The sequence below is a fragment of the Saccostrea echinata genome, unplaced genomic scaffold, assembly GCF_033153115.1.
Source record: "Saccostrea echinata isolate AGI-Se365-2 ecotype Australia unplaced genomic scaffold, CSIRO_AGI_Sech_v1 ptg000056l, whole genome shotgun sequence".
Classification (NCBI taxonomy): domain Eukaryota; kingdom Metazoa; phylum Mollusca; class Bivalvia; order Ostreida; family Ostreidae; genus Saccostrea; species Saccostrea echinata.
This window is the reverse complement of record NW_026889805.1, coordinates 4,604,126-4,622,299: the sequence shown is the minus strand read 5'-3', so window position 1 is coordinate 4,622,299 and position 18,174 is coordinate 4,604,126. Positions and strand designations below refer to the sequence as shown.

The window sequence follows — 18,174 nt, the reverse complement described above, 5'->3', positions numbered from 1 at the left end:
TTCTAATGTTATTATTTAACTTTAAGGTTAGAGGGAGATTACATTCTCACCTGTATTTTTGAATCTGTCTGTATACAGTGCATCTTAAAAGTTTTAATGGATTTCAATGAAATTTGATGGTCATGAAGATGTGATCATAGGATAAGGAAGAATTGTTAATGGTTTGATGGAGAAAATGATAAAACAAAGATATGGATATCTTTTTAAATTTTTTTTTAACTCACCTGAACTGAAGGCTTCCCTGATACTTGTTGTTCATTGTCCATCCATCTGTCTGTCTGTAAAGTTTTCATATTTTTGATTTCTTCTCAAAAAAACATTAACCCAATTTTAATTAAAGCTGGCACAAAGCATCCTTGGATAAAGGAGATTCTAAATTGTTCAAATAAAGAACCAAGCCCTTTTCTAAGGGGAGATAATTTAGAAAAGACAAAAATAAGGTGGGTCATTCAAAACAGTTTTTCTCAAGAGCCACCAGGCCAGAAAAGATAAAACTTATATGAAAGCTTTCTGGGGTAGGGTGAGGCCACAAGAAGGGATCAAAGTTTTACATTGAAATATACAGGAAAATCTTCAGAAATTTCATGAACCACTGGATCAGAAAAAAATGAAACATGTGAAAGCTCCCAAAGTAGTGTGAATTCTAAATTGTTCAAATCATGGCCCCCATGGTAGGGTGGTGCTATGGTGGGGGAGTTTTAGATTATGAACTACTGCACCAGAAAAGATGAAACTTATTTGAAACCTTTCTAACATGAAGTTGTGTTGATTTTGTATAGTTTTTAATCATGCCCCCCCCCCCCCCCCCTTGATAGGGTGAGGTTACAGTAGGGGTTAAAGTTTTACATTGAATTAAATCAGAGACATATAAAAATGTCTCTGATTAAATGTACGTAAAAGCTTTTTAAAAATTATAATGTTGATTCTAAATTGTTCAAATTATGCTCCGGGATGGTGGAGCACAACAGGCGAATATTGACTTTGAACTATTTAAAAAACATTTTTTATAAATCTTATCTGGATCAAATTTTACGTAATTTTGTTCTCCGTGTCCGCAAGGCCATGTTAGTAAAATAATATACATGTACAGTAAAATATTGCATTATGATAAAATTACAAAAGCACTCGGGCATACTAATAAAAAAAAAAACTCCGTCGTAGGGCATGTCAACTGTTCCAATATTCGATCTTTTCCATTTGCATTGTATAATTTTCCATCTGTATTGTATAACCCTGGAATGTAACGCGTTTCGTATATTTTACATATTCTTTATACAGAAAGTCAAGTTTGTTCTTTGTCATTCTTGCGTATTGTTAGTGGTGCAGTCAGGGACCATATGTGTAATGCGAAACGTAATTGTTAGGTGCAATAACAGTTATATATTATTTTGCGGACTTTAACAAGAAACGTAACGAAATTTTTCAAAATTTGCGGAAATGTAATAAGCGCCCATTACTTACACCCTAGAAAGAGTACTTGGTTTGCAATATGAAAAAAAAACAACAAATTTTGGGTAAAATATGAAAACAAATTTAAGGAAATGCATTTGCTTTTCTATCAGCAACTCCCATGTTAGATATGTGCTGGACACACCCTTCCTCTCCAATTAAGCCAGGTTACAAATCCAGGGTCAATAACCGTTTAATGATCATTAACTGATTAAGGAGTCCAATCATGCTAATAAGGATATTTTTATTTCCATGTCAGTTTTGATGAAGGATTAATACAAAACAAATTAATCTTGTATTAAAGGAAAAAAATTCTAAGTTGATTATGAATATCGGTGTCAATTTTATTTTCTCAGTAGTTGGTCCACCTTTTACAATAAAAAAAAGTTTTGATGTGGCACAGGTAGTTAGTCATTTCCTGACACTTTCACATCAGAAAGAAGTTTCCAGTGTCAAATATTGTTAAAAGGTTTATGCCTTTCTGACTAAATGTGTTAAAACTGGCTCTGCCCTAGTTATAACGGTTATGATTTGTGATTAATTTTAAGCATTGCCTTTTTATGTGTTCTAAACAGCAATTTCACTTTGATTTCCAATATGTGCAACAGAAATTCAGATAAGATCGGCGAATGATAAGGGATAATTAATGAGCGTTATCAAGAACCCAGACATAAAGTTTAAATCATAACTGAAAATTTTGTTATTAATAAATAATAAGGCATTTTGATAGGGGAAAATAATCGAGTTAATCCTTAAAACTCTCACCTAGAACTTGTATTTTTACATTTTATGTCAATGAAACGTGAGGAGACAATTGATATCCTGGGAAACAGACAATAGTTACTTGGATACTAAAACAAGTGGAAGTCAGTTAAACCTCTCCAAGCAATTACTATCACTTTCCTCTCTCAGCACTTGTGCTACCCTGAGACCATGATCCGAGTCGATCCGGACACACTTATATCGATCTGACACCGTTGTTCATAAAATCTATTGTGTTACGAGACACATAGCTATATTTTCCGAAGTAACCCTCAGCTGTTTTATTGTTGATATCGATTTTTTGATTTGAGACTTAAATTTCAATTGCCATAAGAGCTCTGTCAATACCGATCATAAATATGTGTTATCTAAGTGATTAACAGATATGTTACTGCTTGTTCCTTTTAGTGTAACAAGAATCTTTAAGATATAAATGAAATTATACCATCTCAACATTTTCTTATGGACAATTATTCTAAATTGTCGTTCAAAAAATACACAACGTTCTACAGTTAATTATCTTTTTGAGTGATTTCTCGTATTTCAACAGTTTCTTTATTCGCTTACTGTACATGTTGGTTATTGTTGATCAGAAGAATTGACGATTCAAGAGACGCATACTTGATCGTTCGATGATCCTCAAATTTGGTCGCGATTTAAAAATGAAATGAATATAAACGATATTCCCTGCTTGTTAATGATCAATTAAATGATTCTTTATTTGTATTTTAAATGTAATACAAGTATTTGCCATTGAAAGTTAAATTCTACCTTTAAGATAAAAATCATCCTTGAAATTACCGTCTGACCAAGTCTAGTTTTGAACATGCAGACTTGAAAGGAAAAACGCACCATATGTCAATATTTTTTTAGTTATATACTTCAGTCGTCAATTAAAGAGTGCATGTTAGTTTAGAACCCCTCGGAGAATTGAACCATTCATGTAAACATTTGTTTTATGTTCGCTATATTCACGTTTTCATTATGGGTTGCTAATTGGCCTTGGATTAAGATGATTGGTATTGGTGTATTGATACCCCAAACGCAACAGAACTCTGTACCATGTGCTTTTGTGGATTAACACCGGATTAATAGTAATCCATGAAGGGAGGATTAAGGGGGTTTAACCACTTACGACTATTTATCAGAATCGTTGGAACCGATCGGACGCCCAACTCAGAAACTGGTCTGGAATTGGTCCCCTGATTTAACAAGGTTTCTGTGCAATCAGTGGACAAGTACTCTTAGTGATAGCGACATTCCTATATCTAACTTAAGTGATAAGATGTTAAAAAATAGAAAAGGCTATTACTTTAAAAGGTTATGAAATGAATTATGAAACAAAGGATTTACATGTGTTTTCATTTTAAGCATTTTGGATCCAATCTGGATATTTTCTTCGTAAAGGAATGAACTTATTTCTACGGTAATAGGTAAGATACATTTTTCTTATTGACCCAAAGTGTAGTTTTCTGACGAATCAGGTATAATGCAGGAGAATTCTTAAATATTCGATTTGACCCGAAACTCTTCGTAATTTTTTTAAGTGAACGATTATTCTAAATAATTCTGTCCAGAAGCGTACATTTCTGGCTTAGCATTTTTGATCCCCCCCCCCTCTACACAGTCTTAGGAGGGGCGGATCAGAAATCGTTGGCTAGTAAAAGTTGTCTTTTAGATTCCCTTCTGCAGCTGTTCTGCAAAGTTATGTAACCTTTATTTTATAAAAACTTTTGATGTTTTGTTCTGGGAATAAGAGGGTGTTATTTATCAGCCAATAATTTAACAAAGTTATGTATGTAAATGTATGGATTAATATTCACCAATTTTACTGGAATAATTATTTTTGACAAAATTGGCAAATTTCAATTTTTGTTGATGACATGAAAATGTGTTTTGAGCTTGACTATCAGGGCTATTTGCAGATCGTATGGGAATAAATCCTTATCGGGGTATTTTATCCTGATCGGGATATGACACCCTAATCAAAGTACCTGTTTCACACTCTGATAGCGCTTTTTTCAAATTTATATAACACTTCAATTATTATTTTTAAAAAATACGTAAATCCATACACTGCTTGAACCAAAAGTATTAAAAAAAAATCATGGATATTTTGCATGTATTAGCTTCTTTCGAAAATATTCAGATAAATGGTAATATTTAAAATAAATGGCATATAATTCTCAAAAATATATAAACAACATTTACAGTTGAGAGGAATTGCCATTTTACATATATATTTTCTGCAAAAAAAAAAAAATAAAATAAAATAAATAAAATAAAAATAATAAAAAATAAAAAAAACAACTCTCTTACAGGTATTTCTGCGTAAAAATTAATGTAACAAAAAGTATAAGCTTGAAACCTACACCGATAAAAGTCGAACTGAATAATTAAAGTAATCACACATCGGTGTTAATATATAAGAAAATTCTCCCAATCGATTATTATCTCACCCCCCCCCCCCTTCCAAGGAAAATAAAAAGAAAGAAACTCAACCCCGGAATATTTTCAATGTAAAATTATAACCCTCGAATCTGGATGATGATTTCAGAACACATACTAATCGTTTAGATTTACACGGTCCTTCTATTACTGTAGTTCTGTCATTTTTCACTATAAATTAAAGTCGAGAAGCATTGAAATGTAGTCCTCTGGATGAATTAATATAGTTTGAGAAATAAACACTTCTTGTAAAGCAAGGTAACAAACCCATTGTTACTCATACTGCAGGACTGTGTTTAGAAGCATCTGTTTGAGTTTTTGTAAGAAGGTTCTAACAGAAATAAGTTTCAAACAGTCTTTTAAACAAATTTCGTTTCTTTTAAATTAAGTAGAACAATTAAATATTGCTTTAAAATGAAAAGGCATGTAAGTTGTATTTCATTTCAAAACACCCAGGAAATCATATTTCCTGTAATTAAATAATTTTAAAAAGTTAAGGACTTGTGTGTGACTCTTATGATGTATACCACCACTAAAACAAATTCTGAGGAAATGTCAACCAAAACTATGTGTGTATTTGATCAGTTTTGTACAATTTTCATTGAAAACAATGATTTTCATCATTTGTTATCTTTTTCAAAACCCCTGGTAATGAATGCTGATTTATCTGGTAGTATAATGAGTTTAAATCTAGAATATCTTGAAAAATTATTAGTAGATACTAGATCTTAAAAAGCGATGCTTCTAATAACTGTCACGTACTGTACATGTACTGTGCTATTAGATTAGTTAAACATAATGGTAACAAAGTATGAGTGGATTGTTGATTGTGTAACGGAAACACTCGCGAAATTTTGCGTTCCAAAGTTCAACTTTTTTTCTCATATTTCTATTCAAGTCTTATCAATAGCGGTTCGATTTTGCAGTTAGCAACTTTTTCACCATTTGAACAGAACGCGTATTTGCTGCCCGCCTTCTGCCAAGGTTCCTAGACCGTATAACAACTGTTAGAGGCGTGCTACAGCGTTTTACAAACACAATATATCGACCCCACTGATATTATTATTAGTCGTGAATGTAGATAGAATTCGATTTAATTTAATTACATATAGTGGAATAATACCCCTGAAATTGAATTTCTGATATTAATTTAAATCAGTCACAGATGGAACGATTGATGGTTCTAATGGTGTGCAATAATAAAATGACACCATTTATCCATTATTGTCAAAAACTGAAATTCATCCAACAAAACGACATGTTTTAAATTTGATCCTTTGTATACTTTTTAGTTTTTAGTGTTGAAAAGGACAATGAAAGACTTAAATCCAGTCCCCGAGGATAAATTGGCAAGAATCAGACTAAACACCAGGGTTGTGTCCCCTCGGAAGAGAAAACCGTTGAAGTCTTTGAAATCCGATCCTGGTGGAATTCTGTTGAGGGACAAAGGACTGGATGATAGCTCAGAAGACACATTGTCTTTAAGCCGGTCAGCAACATTCCTGGATTTTGATAAACAGATGATGTCGACAGACCCCCAACGAAGTCAACACCATGCCTTCCTCAGGCGAATGTCGTCTGTCAACCTGACCAAATCTTACACGATGCCAGACCTCTTTGACAGTGTCAGACCCAAAGACATATACGAGGATAATTTGTTACGTCGAAATGTCCGTGAAAATTTGGTCAAAAAACGGCTTCACACGACACAGAATGTGAATGTGCATCCGCTATCCAACAGTCGTAACAAACTGGATACGTTACAGGAAGTCTTTATGCAAAATCCATCCTTCGCAGACCCTCATCATTCAAAGGTTACGGAGGAGGAAAAGAAACTGGTGGCCGATTCACGGCGAAAAAGTATGGAAGAGTCAGGTCTTTGGCAGTTGGCTTCCGCACAATTGTTCAAAATGAAGGCTCAGAAAACTAATAGTATAGAGGACCACGCCATGGCTGTGTTCACCAGGAAGGTTGCCATTAACAAGATGAGACAGAGAATAGAAAGAAAGCTAGATTTACCCAAAGACCATTTTTCGCGAGTTGCCACATTGCGCAGCAATGTACAACACATAGAGCGGCGGTATCGGAATATTGTCCAAGGATCCTCCACTGAGGCTAGTGGATCCACCCATATCTACGCTCTACAACGTTTTGACGTAGAGGACGAATCAAACAGAGATCCCAAGTTCATGAAACCAGGAGAGGTAATTTAGTTTGCTGTTTTTCCCCATGTCTGAATTGGTTGACCTTTCAAGTATATTTAAAGTCCCATTTTGGTAGTGCATGCATCAAATTATGTCAAAGAAGTGCTGCAATTTGTAAAAAAAGTAATCTTTAAAAAACAAATCTCTGAAATTTTAGGCGCTGCAGTTCTTTCGTCGATATGCCAGAATTGTTCTCATCATACTTAAATGGATTGAACTCATTATGGAGTAAGTTTAATCTGTTTAATTTATTTATATTTTCCTTGAGTCACTTGTCTGAATTTGAAATAGATGTACATTTGTATTGCGTATATTTTATCTGATAGTTCTAGCGAGGGTAATAAGCTGGAGAGAGAGCTGAAATCCTTTGTTGACATCGCCAACGAGGTTTCTTGTGAAAACGTGTCCAGGACCATGGACGAGTACGGACTGTCATTTGATAAAAATTACTTTGTGGCTAGAAAGGAGGTGAGTTACACCTACCCCGAACTCTTAAATCAACAAATCAATGCTATTAATGTACATAACATCAAAATCTTTACAGTTTACGATGATTTACAGGTAAATCTGTTAATCTGGTTTTGTCAAATTTCGTTGGGATCAAATTTCGTGGTTTTGGCAATTTTGTTGATAAGTAAATTCCTGGACAGTTGCCTCGTCAAACTCTGTTATATTCAGTAAAATTTGTAATTCGATCTTCAGGGTTCTCCATGGGCTCGCCGCCGTTTAACGTGGCGGCCCCGCCACAGTTAAATTCCTTAGCGCCACAGTTAAAAAATCAGCGCCATAGTTCCGCCACAGTTAAAATATTAGCGCCACTGTAAGATTGCCGTCGTCAGTAAGATAAATATATAAATTTATGTTTGTTTATTTATTCCTTAAGCCATATGGCTTATCAGATTACAACATTACAAATACAGGATGTATAGCACGGAAGAAATATACATACATAAAATATCTACATATACTTGTTTTAACATACGATTGTTTGTATACAATATTTCCAACCAAACATTAAAAAAAATCCTTAGTTTACAGATGTAAATCTCTTAGTGCTTCTGCTTTTTGGAGGAATTTCCCTATATTACTTAGTTCACTCACATTTTCAGTTGATAATAATTGTAAAAGTTTATACATACTAGGTCTATACCAATAATACTTTTTAATATACAATTTCCTGTACTCATGATAAAGTGAGCATTTTAATATAAAATGGTACTCATCTTCAACCTCCATTTGACAACAAAAACATAATCTATTTATAATAAATTTATAAACCAAATGAACCTCCAAATTATGTACCGTTTTTCAGTTTTTAATGCTAAACCGTTAATTTACTCTAATTTACTCTAATTAGGGCTCATTGTTTGGCTTGCACAAACAATTATCTTCTAGACCTCGCTGGACACTTGAATGAAAAGAGACAAGGCATTTTTTCCACATATTTCACGTTAATTGCAAATGAAATTTTTAATATTAATTTATTCATGTTTTAATAAATCTTTACAGATAACCACATCTCCAAAATTGCATTGGCACTGCGTGTCAAACATCGCACGTATATCGCAATCATGTATTTTTGCAATGTTGAAAAATTAACGATAGATCCACCAAAATATAATTTTATGACTCTAAACTGCTTAAGTATTTTTTTTTATTCACAAATTTTAAGATATTTCAGAAAATTGCAAAATTATATAGATGTTAGCGTGATTGTGTGACTTACCAGAATATCCTCCGTCCTCTAATGAACAGTATATAATCTTCCAAGTAATAAAAATCATTTGTATATTAATCTATTGATTCATTGGGGTTGTGTGTTTTTCAATTTATTTCGTGGTTCCTTCGCGAATTCGGTCGCGAAATGAGCGCGAATATTAGCCCTTCGCGTAAGTTAAATTTGAAATGAAGGAGAACTCTGTTCTTTGATAACCTCATTTCGGGGTAAAGCGCAAGCATAAACAACGAAAATTGGCGTTAACGAAAATTACTAGCCTATTTAACTTTCAAAGACGAATTTGTTAAATGTGTATGATATAATCCGCATTTTCTTGATCATATTTCAACAAAACATTCGACCAATTTATTGTATTTGGCAGAGAAAAATGAGACATAAAAGTAATCTGATAAACAAAATGAAACTGAGTGACGTCTTTGAGTCTTCCTAATCTGCTGATTTGAAATAAATTATCTTGGAGTGACTTCAGTGATTAGAAACTAAAAGCCAAAATCCAACCAGTATTATATTAGAAAATTCCCAAATTGTCGTTAAACTGTTTAAGAGGGTTAACACTTGCGCAAATGAATAAAATGTCTCGTTGAAATGAACGTAAACAGCGAAGTCAATTTATGGATTCAATACAAGGTCGTGATTTAAATGATTAATTCTATTGTTTATTCAGTAAGTCTTGAGGGTATAAATTTCTTCGCCGTATAAGCCAAGGTACATGTACACCAGTCGCGGTAGCTAGTAGAAGGGCCGCTCGCTTCGTGATCGGGAGGTAGCGGGTTTGATTCTCGTCCCCGGCGCCGCATCAAACCTAAGACGTCAACATGGATAGCGACTGCTGTTCCGATCGCCTAACGCTCTGCACTAAAAGTAAAAGTCACGAGTCTTTCGGGTGAGACCCTAAAAACCGAAGTCCCGTGTCACGGTAGGCGTTGGCACGATAAAGAGCACTCATTGCTCGATGGCCCTAAGTGCCGAGTAAAGGACTAAATTTAAAACCCTCCATCGGTATGGTGACATCTCCATATGAGTGAAAAATTAATTCTCTCAAGGGACGTAAAAGAATAACAATCTATCAATAAGCCTAGACATTTTTAGCTACAAAAAGAACTTTGAGCACTCACAGTTCGAGAAAACAAATGTTTAACATTAAAACAATTTATCACCAGAAATTTTTATTTCCTATTTCTTCATAAAGGTATTTAAAACATGCATTTATATACTTGTTCTCTTGTATATTAGATATCATTAACTCAGGATCACAGGAAAACCTTAACTACCCGATGGAATTTCCGCACTCCTGAAATGATCAAACAGGTATTTTAGTTTGATAATTTAAATTTTTTTTAATATTCGACACTTAACAAATTACATAACCATAATCTGTAAATGACATTTCAGATGCTTCACAAGGTCATGGCGATTGTTCAGCACGTTTTACCATTTTGCAAGTACTTTAATGCATTTGTTTTGGTTGTAGGTAATGCACGGGCTCCAGGCTTTACGTTCCCTTTCCGAGTATCCCCTTGTGACACAGGAAAAGCTCTGCCAGGTCGCCTGGTACCAAACGTAAGTCCCCCTCCTCCCTTCCCGAAGTAAATAGAAAGTACACAAGGACACGTACATCTAAGTTAGATTTCCCCAGGAAATTATCAAACAATTGTTACATTTAAAGTTTAAATCTGAAGTTTCGACTTACCATAACCATCTCGAGATAGTTGTCAGCATACCTAAACTTTTCTAATAAATGAAGGTACCAGACCACCATTATCCTTTGTTTATGGGTAGCTATAAGTAAATGGAATTGATGGAATATCACGTGTACACACATTCATAAACAATGATTTAACAGCTGAAGTTTATTTACATCTGAAGAACACTGAATAAAAATAATGTTATTGTCTTTTTTTTTGAAGATTTTGAGTTATTAATAGAGAGGTTAAGCATTTGACCGTGTGCGTCTATACGTGTACGTGTAAATCTATTCCGAAATATCTGACTTTTTCCGGGCTTTTTCTCACGATTTTGATATTTTACGTGCCAAGAAAACGTCAGAACCGGCGCCATTACGACAACTGGAAATTCGCCGCCTCCAACTGGAGGCAGCATTCTCGGATTGATTTTCGATACTTGCGAACCGAATCAAATGCTGAATTCACAACTTATTAAAAGTACAATGCCTTTAGTACTCACCAACATCGTTTTTATGGTTTGTTTATGAAATACACAGTCTGGTGAAAACATTTTATCAGACCAAAGAGTTTTCTTTTCATTTCTTGTATTTTTAAATCTTGCAAGACCTGTATCGAAATGTGAAGTGATATTTTCTTTTCATCGATATTGGTGAGTACTAGAAGCATTGCGCTACTGATAAATTGTAAGTTCGGCATTTAATTCAGTTTGCAAGTATCGAAAATCAGCTCCGGTCGGAGACGGTAAAATTTCCAGTTTTCGTAATGGCGCCGGTTCTGACGTTTTCCTGCACGGAAAATATCAAAATCGTGGGGGGGGGGGGGGGGGGGGGGAGTCTGGAAAACGTAAGATATTTCGGACTAGTGTAAACCTAGAAGTGTTTTTACAAGCGTAAATAACATCGTGTTCTGTTTAACAATCTGTATGTAGCGGTACGTTTAAAACGTCATTTCAACAAGTCACTTTACAATCAGCCATTTGTATCAAATAATTCTATGACTTTGATTAAAAAAGATACATAGATGTACGTAATAGCGAGCGGCGCGAAGCGCCGCTCGTCACTGCGAGCTCTAACGACAACGCCTGGGCGAAGAGAAAATTCGGACTACTGCACATTCATTCAATAGAATTTTTTTCCGCAGTAATTCTGACCCACAATGCATCGCTTCTTGTTCTCGCTGCTAACTTCGCTCACGCGGTGACAACAACTAAAATTTCACAAAAAATAAACTCACCTTAATTTAATGGCTATTGCATGCAGATAGTAGATTAAACGTTCTTTGTTAAAATATTTGCACTTTTTAAACTTTGTTTATGGAAATGCAGCTAACATACGACGTCATGTGACGTCACAGTTTAGACGTTCCAAATGTCTCGTGCGGTTTGAAGAGGCGGATCTTAAAATGAAGTGAACAATGTGCTCGCCCCAACGGTTGCACCGTCAACATATTAACACGCATTCTCTGTAAGCACCAAAAAATCTTGGAAACGACATGTTTCGGATTTTGATGAAATTTGCACCACAGATGTGTCTTGGTACAAAACTAGCAAATATGGTGTCGGAAGTTCCACACGTGCACTTGGTTGCCATGGAGACGGATCCATTTAATTTGGCCATTTTTGGCCCTTTTTGACCAAATGAAAACATGAAAATTAAGGAAATGTAAATGGATATTTATCGGTATCTACTACACTCAAACTAAAATCATTGGATCACATGATAACTTGAACTTTTAAGGTGCACAAGGCAAAATTGTCATATGTTTCTATTTATAGGTGTTTGTGCTATAAATAGAAAAGGGAACCCCCTTCACATAGTGTATATTTCTGTAAATGATTTCTAGTACTTGTCAATCACACTAGGTTTATAACAGTTAGTCTGCATCCTTTCCATCCATCATTGCCTGAAAAAGTGCAAGAATCTACAGTTTCTCGATAATTCGAGGAATCTATTTTTAGACCATTGTTGTTATAAAAAGAAACAAGAGTTGATCCTCAATATTGTATCAATTATTGTACAAACACATGTTCTTTTTGAAGGCATATTGTAAAAAGCTTAATATTTGTTAAGACTTTTTCTATGAAGCTTCCAATTAGCATAAAACTGTCATTTTTCTTAATATTCAGAGACAAATCTATATTTAGGTGCTTGATACTATAAATAGAAATGGGAATCCCCCTCAACCATTTTTCACTCCAGCTAGTTGTGTCTAGCTACTGTCATTAACATCTTAATATTTACAATATACTTCCTAATTATCCAGCATTGACATCTAAACTTTGCCAAAATTTGATTTTTTACATTTTTCTAAAATATATCTATTTATAGATACATGTTACTAAAAATAGGAGTAAATGCCCACCGATATTTTTTCATGAGATGACACGACTAGTTCTCAAGTACAAAAACACACATAAGATTTGGAAATTTTCCACTGACAATTTTTCTTATTTAGCCTTAAAGATCTCAAAAAATGCTAAATTCCCCATTTTTCAAATTTTCAGAAACCATGTCAGTTTGCATGACCTTTTTATTAGATTGGGAATATTTCTAGAATAAATGATTATATGCCTTGTGCACCTTAAAAGTTCAAGTTATCATATGATCCAATGATTTTAGTTTGAGTGTAGTAGATACCGATAAATATCCGTTTACATTTCCTTAATTTTCATGTTTTCATTTGGTCAAAAAGGGCCAAAAATGGCCAAATTCAATGGATCCGTCTCCATGGCAACCAAGTGCACGTGTGGAACTTCCGACACCATATTTGCTAGTTTTGTACCAAGACACATCTGTGGTGCAAATTTCATCAAAATCCGAGACATGTCGTTTCCAAGCCCTATAGTAAATTTTTTGGTGCTTACAAAGAATGGTGTTAAACTCTCAACATCACAACAAACACCGCTTGAAAAATATATATTCTATAATTTGTGTTTAAGAAGCTACACGTTCTTTCCTACGTAAACATATGAATCTACACGTTGTGAACAACTTGTAGAATTACGGGCTATGCAAAACTGATGACGTAAATCGCAGTTAATTAGGGGATTTCCCTAGCTACACGTACACGTAGACGTACACGGTCATCTGCTTAACCTCTCTAAATATTCGAACATTGATTTTTTTCCAGCAAAAACAAAAACACGTGTACCAACATTTATTTGCTTTTAACCTCGGTTTTGGAATGGGTTTGTTTGTGTCTCTTGGATCAGTAACTTGGATTAGCTTTATCCGCTTAGATTAATTCGCTTCACCGACTTTTATTTTTAGTCTTGGTCCAAAGAAAGCAATAGTTCGCCAAGGTCACGACGCAGAATCGTTTTACTTTATACTGGCTGGAACAGGTGAATCTTCATCCGGAAATAAAATCTTTCTTTTTTTTTGAAAATTAGTGAGAAAAATAAAAAAAAACAAACTGTTTTTACTTATCCATTATTTTTTTTGTAATGAAGCTTTCGTCAAAAAGATGATGACAGACCCAAAGACGGGTGAAACAAGACTGAATACCGTTGCTCGCCTTACAAGAGGGATGAGTTTTGGGGTAAGATGATCCTGGTCACGGGACCATTATTACAAGATTTTTCTATATTATTTTGGAATGCATAGAAATAAAATTGGAAATTGAAAAAATAAGGAAAACTTCTATCAATCTTTAATTTTATAACATTTGTGTGATGTTTCTGTATAGTATTCGTGGGAAGACGGGGTAAGGTATCACAGTGACTACATGGAGGATTCTCTACAGCTGACCATAATGACTGACTTTTAATAGAAAATACACAGTTGTCCATCTTACTTCTTAAACATAGCCTATTAGATATATCTTCAATAAGTGTTATGTTTTCTTTTCACAACAGTAGATAATTTTCCAAACAGTTGAAAATATTTTGTTTCTAATCTTTTCTTCCTTTGACTTTTTTATATACCTAGATATAAGGGAAAAATCTAGCCATCTAATTTCATAATTAACAATTGTGTAGATGTTTTCACTGTTTTCTTATTATCACAAATAGTGTAGAGTACAGGGCACATATAGATATGTTTGTTAACTCCGTACAAATTTCTATTATCCATTTGTTCTAAGAGTCAGCATTCAGTACATGTAGCCAAAACAACCTTCATGTTGAGGGACTCACTTGTCTAGCATTCCCTAACTTGAATCCTACTCATATTACTTTAGACATACAAAAATGAGAAAATTTGAATTTAAATTTTCAGAAATATAATAGAACTGTATATTTTTTTCTCCTTTTTCCATTATTCATTGTATATGACATTGAAAATGTATAAAACGTTTTTGTTTTGACATCAGGAGATAGGATTAATTTTTAACACGAAGAGAACAGCCACGGTGGAGAGCGCCACGTCTATGGAACTGTTAGTCATAGGAAAAGACGACTTTAACAGGATCTTTATGAATGACAACGACGAAGAAGAATCGGAACACGTCAAATTTTTAAGGTATCATGTACAGATTACACCATTATGCAGCAGTTAGAGTGATTTAATCAATTTACTTTGAAAATTAACCTTTAGTAAATCGCAACCCAACAAGGGAGGTCATTTACTAATATATTTATTTAGATTTAGGGAAATAAGAATATTTATTAGATCGGAAAAAGAACAAATCGTATCAAAATGTATTCTGTACTTTCTGTATTTATCGATAAAGTATTATCAAAATGTCAACATTTTGAAAAAAATGGAGCATTGCATTCATATTTAAATATGTTACATTGATAATCTTTCTTTTTCACAATGCAGGCAAGTTCCCATTATGCAGAACTGGCCGATAGATTGTCTGAGAGAGGAACCAGGCACGTGTATCCTTCATTACTTTAAGTAAGTTTCTTATATTAACTGTATAATATTCTGCTCTGAAGTTAGTGTTTCATTGTCAATTTGACTGTTTATATATAAATCTACATCAACATTGTAGGAGAGGTACATTAGTGTCAGACGATGGCAAGAAAAGTGAATGGTTATATTTCATTAAATCGGTTTGTATTTATCATTTTAATTTTATCATAATAAAGAGTATATTTATAATTTTTTGTCAATTCTTTTTTAAAATCGTTTGTAAAATATTTCATTGTAGGGCTCCTGTGAAGTACTTAAAAAACTTAAGAGTGTTAAAGCAAGGAAATCTAGTCAAATAAAAAGAAAACCGGATCCGATCACAGAAATCGTCTTGCCGGAACTAGGAGGTGGACCAGGTAGCATCGCTGAAGTGCCTTTTTAATGTTTTTGGTTAACTTGTCTTCTATGAAATTCTACATGAAGTAAATATATTTACACATATTTAGACTAATTAATCTGTATAAAACTTTGTGAGTAGGTTTGACTCAACTTTTCCATCTTGTATAATATACTAGTATATAATTCAGAGGCATCAAATTTGAAACTAATTCAGTTTTGTGATTAACACAGAGTCCAAGGTTGACAGTGGACAAAGAAGAAGAAAACACAAAATTTACATGAATACGGATGTATTCCAGGACATGGCAAATTATTATGAAGCTTTAAGGAGGGTGAGTAACATTTACTTCACTACTGCTTATACGTCAATACAAGGATAAAAAAATCAAAATATTAGAGAGAGAGAGAGAGAATTACATGTGTACATGTAGATATTTAAATTCACATTCTAGACTTACTTGAATGTCACAATGCTGCTAAATTTGCTATTGATCACATAGGAGAATTTTTACATCATACAATGGTGCTTTGTGCATTGATTGAAAAGAGTATGATTCAATGAATTCAGACTGATTTGTTTAAAAGGGTTTCTTCTGTTTGATTTTGAGTGGCATTTGTTATTTGTGAATGTAGAAATTAGCTAAAGAGGATACTGACAAACTTTGTGATGAGGAACTCCATCTTCCTCCCCTCTCCTCTAACCCCCACAGCAACCTTGTTACTGTTCCGGAAGCGGAAATAGAGGAGGATATAGAATCTCTAAATAACAACAAAAAGGAATCTGATCTACCAAATGGAACTACAGAGGATAAAATATTTTGCATTCCCCCTGTGGGTTGTAGAAGTCCGTTTTCAGATATATCTGAAAGTAGATTTATGGCAGGACCAAATATCCGATATCAAACACATTTTGTACGTATGCGCAGGTCATATAACCCCCCTTTCCACTTCCTGTCCTGCGTGAAACACATAATACTCTACCTCTGACGTCTTTATGGATACTGACTTTGGAGTGTAGCTGGTGATTTGAGTTCATTTAACACTCCATCTTCTACCATATCTTTTATAATAACGTTCCAGTATTGCATGACGTTGCTTTTAATTTTAATATTCAACTCTCAAGTTTATGCACACATAGATGAAAGCTAACTTACATTAACTTGAACTAACATTTCTCTTTTTAATTTCAAATTAAAGTATTTACTACTAACTATACTAAAAAGAAATGCATTTTAAATTTGCAAGGGGTTTGATGCTTAAAAAATTGTAATTCTATAATATAACATTTCTTTATCATAATGTATGATTATATAAGTATATATTGGAGAAAAGTAATGTTTTGCATGTCTTGAAACAGCCACACAGTTGACAAAATATCAATATAAACCCAACTTAAAAAAATGGTATTGTAATCATAGATTATGCCAACGTCTGCAATGTTGAAGAAAGAAGAACCTCCGAAAAAGAGGGAGGGATTGGAGGAAGACGATACTTCTAAAAATCACAACGTGTTTGTAAAACTCGCTCTTCTTCAAAGTAAAGACGTCTTTGTGAGTATCTATCATTTGAGCCTCTCTCTCTAATATACATGTATATTTATATATATGTACAGTTTGGTTCCTATGTTATGTCTCTTTTAGGGCTTAGATACACTGACAGGGTGGGTTAGTGAGGATATATATATATATATACAGTGTATAATGTTTATTTATTCTGGTTCCTACGTTACGTCTCTTTCAGGGTTTAGATACACTGACAGGGTGGGGTAGTGAGGACCTGGATGATATGCTTAACGCATCTCCAGCAACTTGTATGGTAAGTTCACAAACAATGCCAGTAATCTGTGATTACATTATTGTATGGTAAGTTCACAAACATTGCCGGCAATCTGTGATTTCATTATTTCCCATATTAAATAAAATATTTAACAGAAATAAGAACATGTTAAATAATAACTTTTGTTTGACAGGTCAGCAAAGGAGCGGAGATAGTGATGCTTTCAAAGAAAGTGTTCCTCAAATACATTAATGACAATGTACGCAATAACCTGCGAGAGTCAATACGTGCTTACCCACGTGAACAAAAATTGCAGGAGAATTTTCAAAACAAACTTGACTGGGAAGACTACAAAAGCTCTCTGATCAGTAATGTACTACACAACCACGCAGAGACTTATACACCTTCAGTTCATGTCTAATTCTGACTGCTGGGAAAGAATAGAAGATAGATATGTAACTGTGGCCATTTTTTATGAATGTGTGAAGGAAATGGATTTTAATCATTTTTAATGCACAACAGAACTAAAATTGTAACAAAATAAAATCTATAAAGGCTAAACAAAGGCTAATTTAAGAATTTCCAATATCAAACTTTTCTTGTTCACTTTGTTACTTGTTTACAAGTTCATGAACCAGCATGAGTTGAATACAAGTACCATATCAAAAATGAATGTCATACAAAAATAGTCAAACTTCATAAAAAATGGAATATTTCAGTACAAAATATATTCGAACAATTATCCCGCTAATTCATTACACTTTTCTACAATACAATTTAAAAATTCGTAAACATTCAATATCATTTCATTACTTACGTATTAACATTTTTAAACACCCCTAACAAGGCTAACAAACAATGTCATAAAGTACAGAACAGTAACAATTTTTAGATGACATGTTTTATAATTTGAT

At 33.8% G+C, this 18,174-nt stretch overlaps 1 protein-coding gene across 2 annotated transcripts; it reads left to right on the top strand.

The window, feature by feature from the left end:
* Nucleotides 1-5,537: 5,537 nt before the first annotated feature.
* On the top strand, nucleotides 5,538-17,838 carry LOC133173402 (uncharacterized). 2 transcript variants are annotated; one of them, XM_061308382.1, is made up of 16 exons: nucleotides 5,538-6,863; nucleotides 7,021-7,091; nucleotides 7,190-7,331; nucleotides 9,835-9,909; nucleotides 10,073-10,161; nucleotides 13,556-13,629; nucleotides 13,738-13,826; nucleotides 14,598-14,746; nucleotides 15,050-15,127; nucleotides 15,225-15,285; nucleotides 15,384-15,501; nucleotides 15,716-15,816; nucleotides 16,118-16,396; nucleotides 16,903-17,034; nucleotides 17,225-17,299; nucleotides 17,454-17,838. In XM_061308382.1, exons 1-16 carry the CDS (start codon nucleotides 5,973-5,975, stop codon nucleotides 17,679-17,681), a joined length of 2,652 nt encoding a protein of 883 aa, XP_061164366.1. In that variant the 5' UTR covers nucleotides 5,538-5,972; the 3' UTR covers nucleotides 17,682-17,838. The 2 variants fall into 2 exon arrangements, with proteins under 2 accessions (XP_061164366.1, XP_061164367.1); XM_061308383.1 differs by lacking the exon at nucleotides 16,118-16,396.
* The last annotated feature ends 336 nt before the right edge of the window (nucleotides 17,839-18,174 follow it).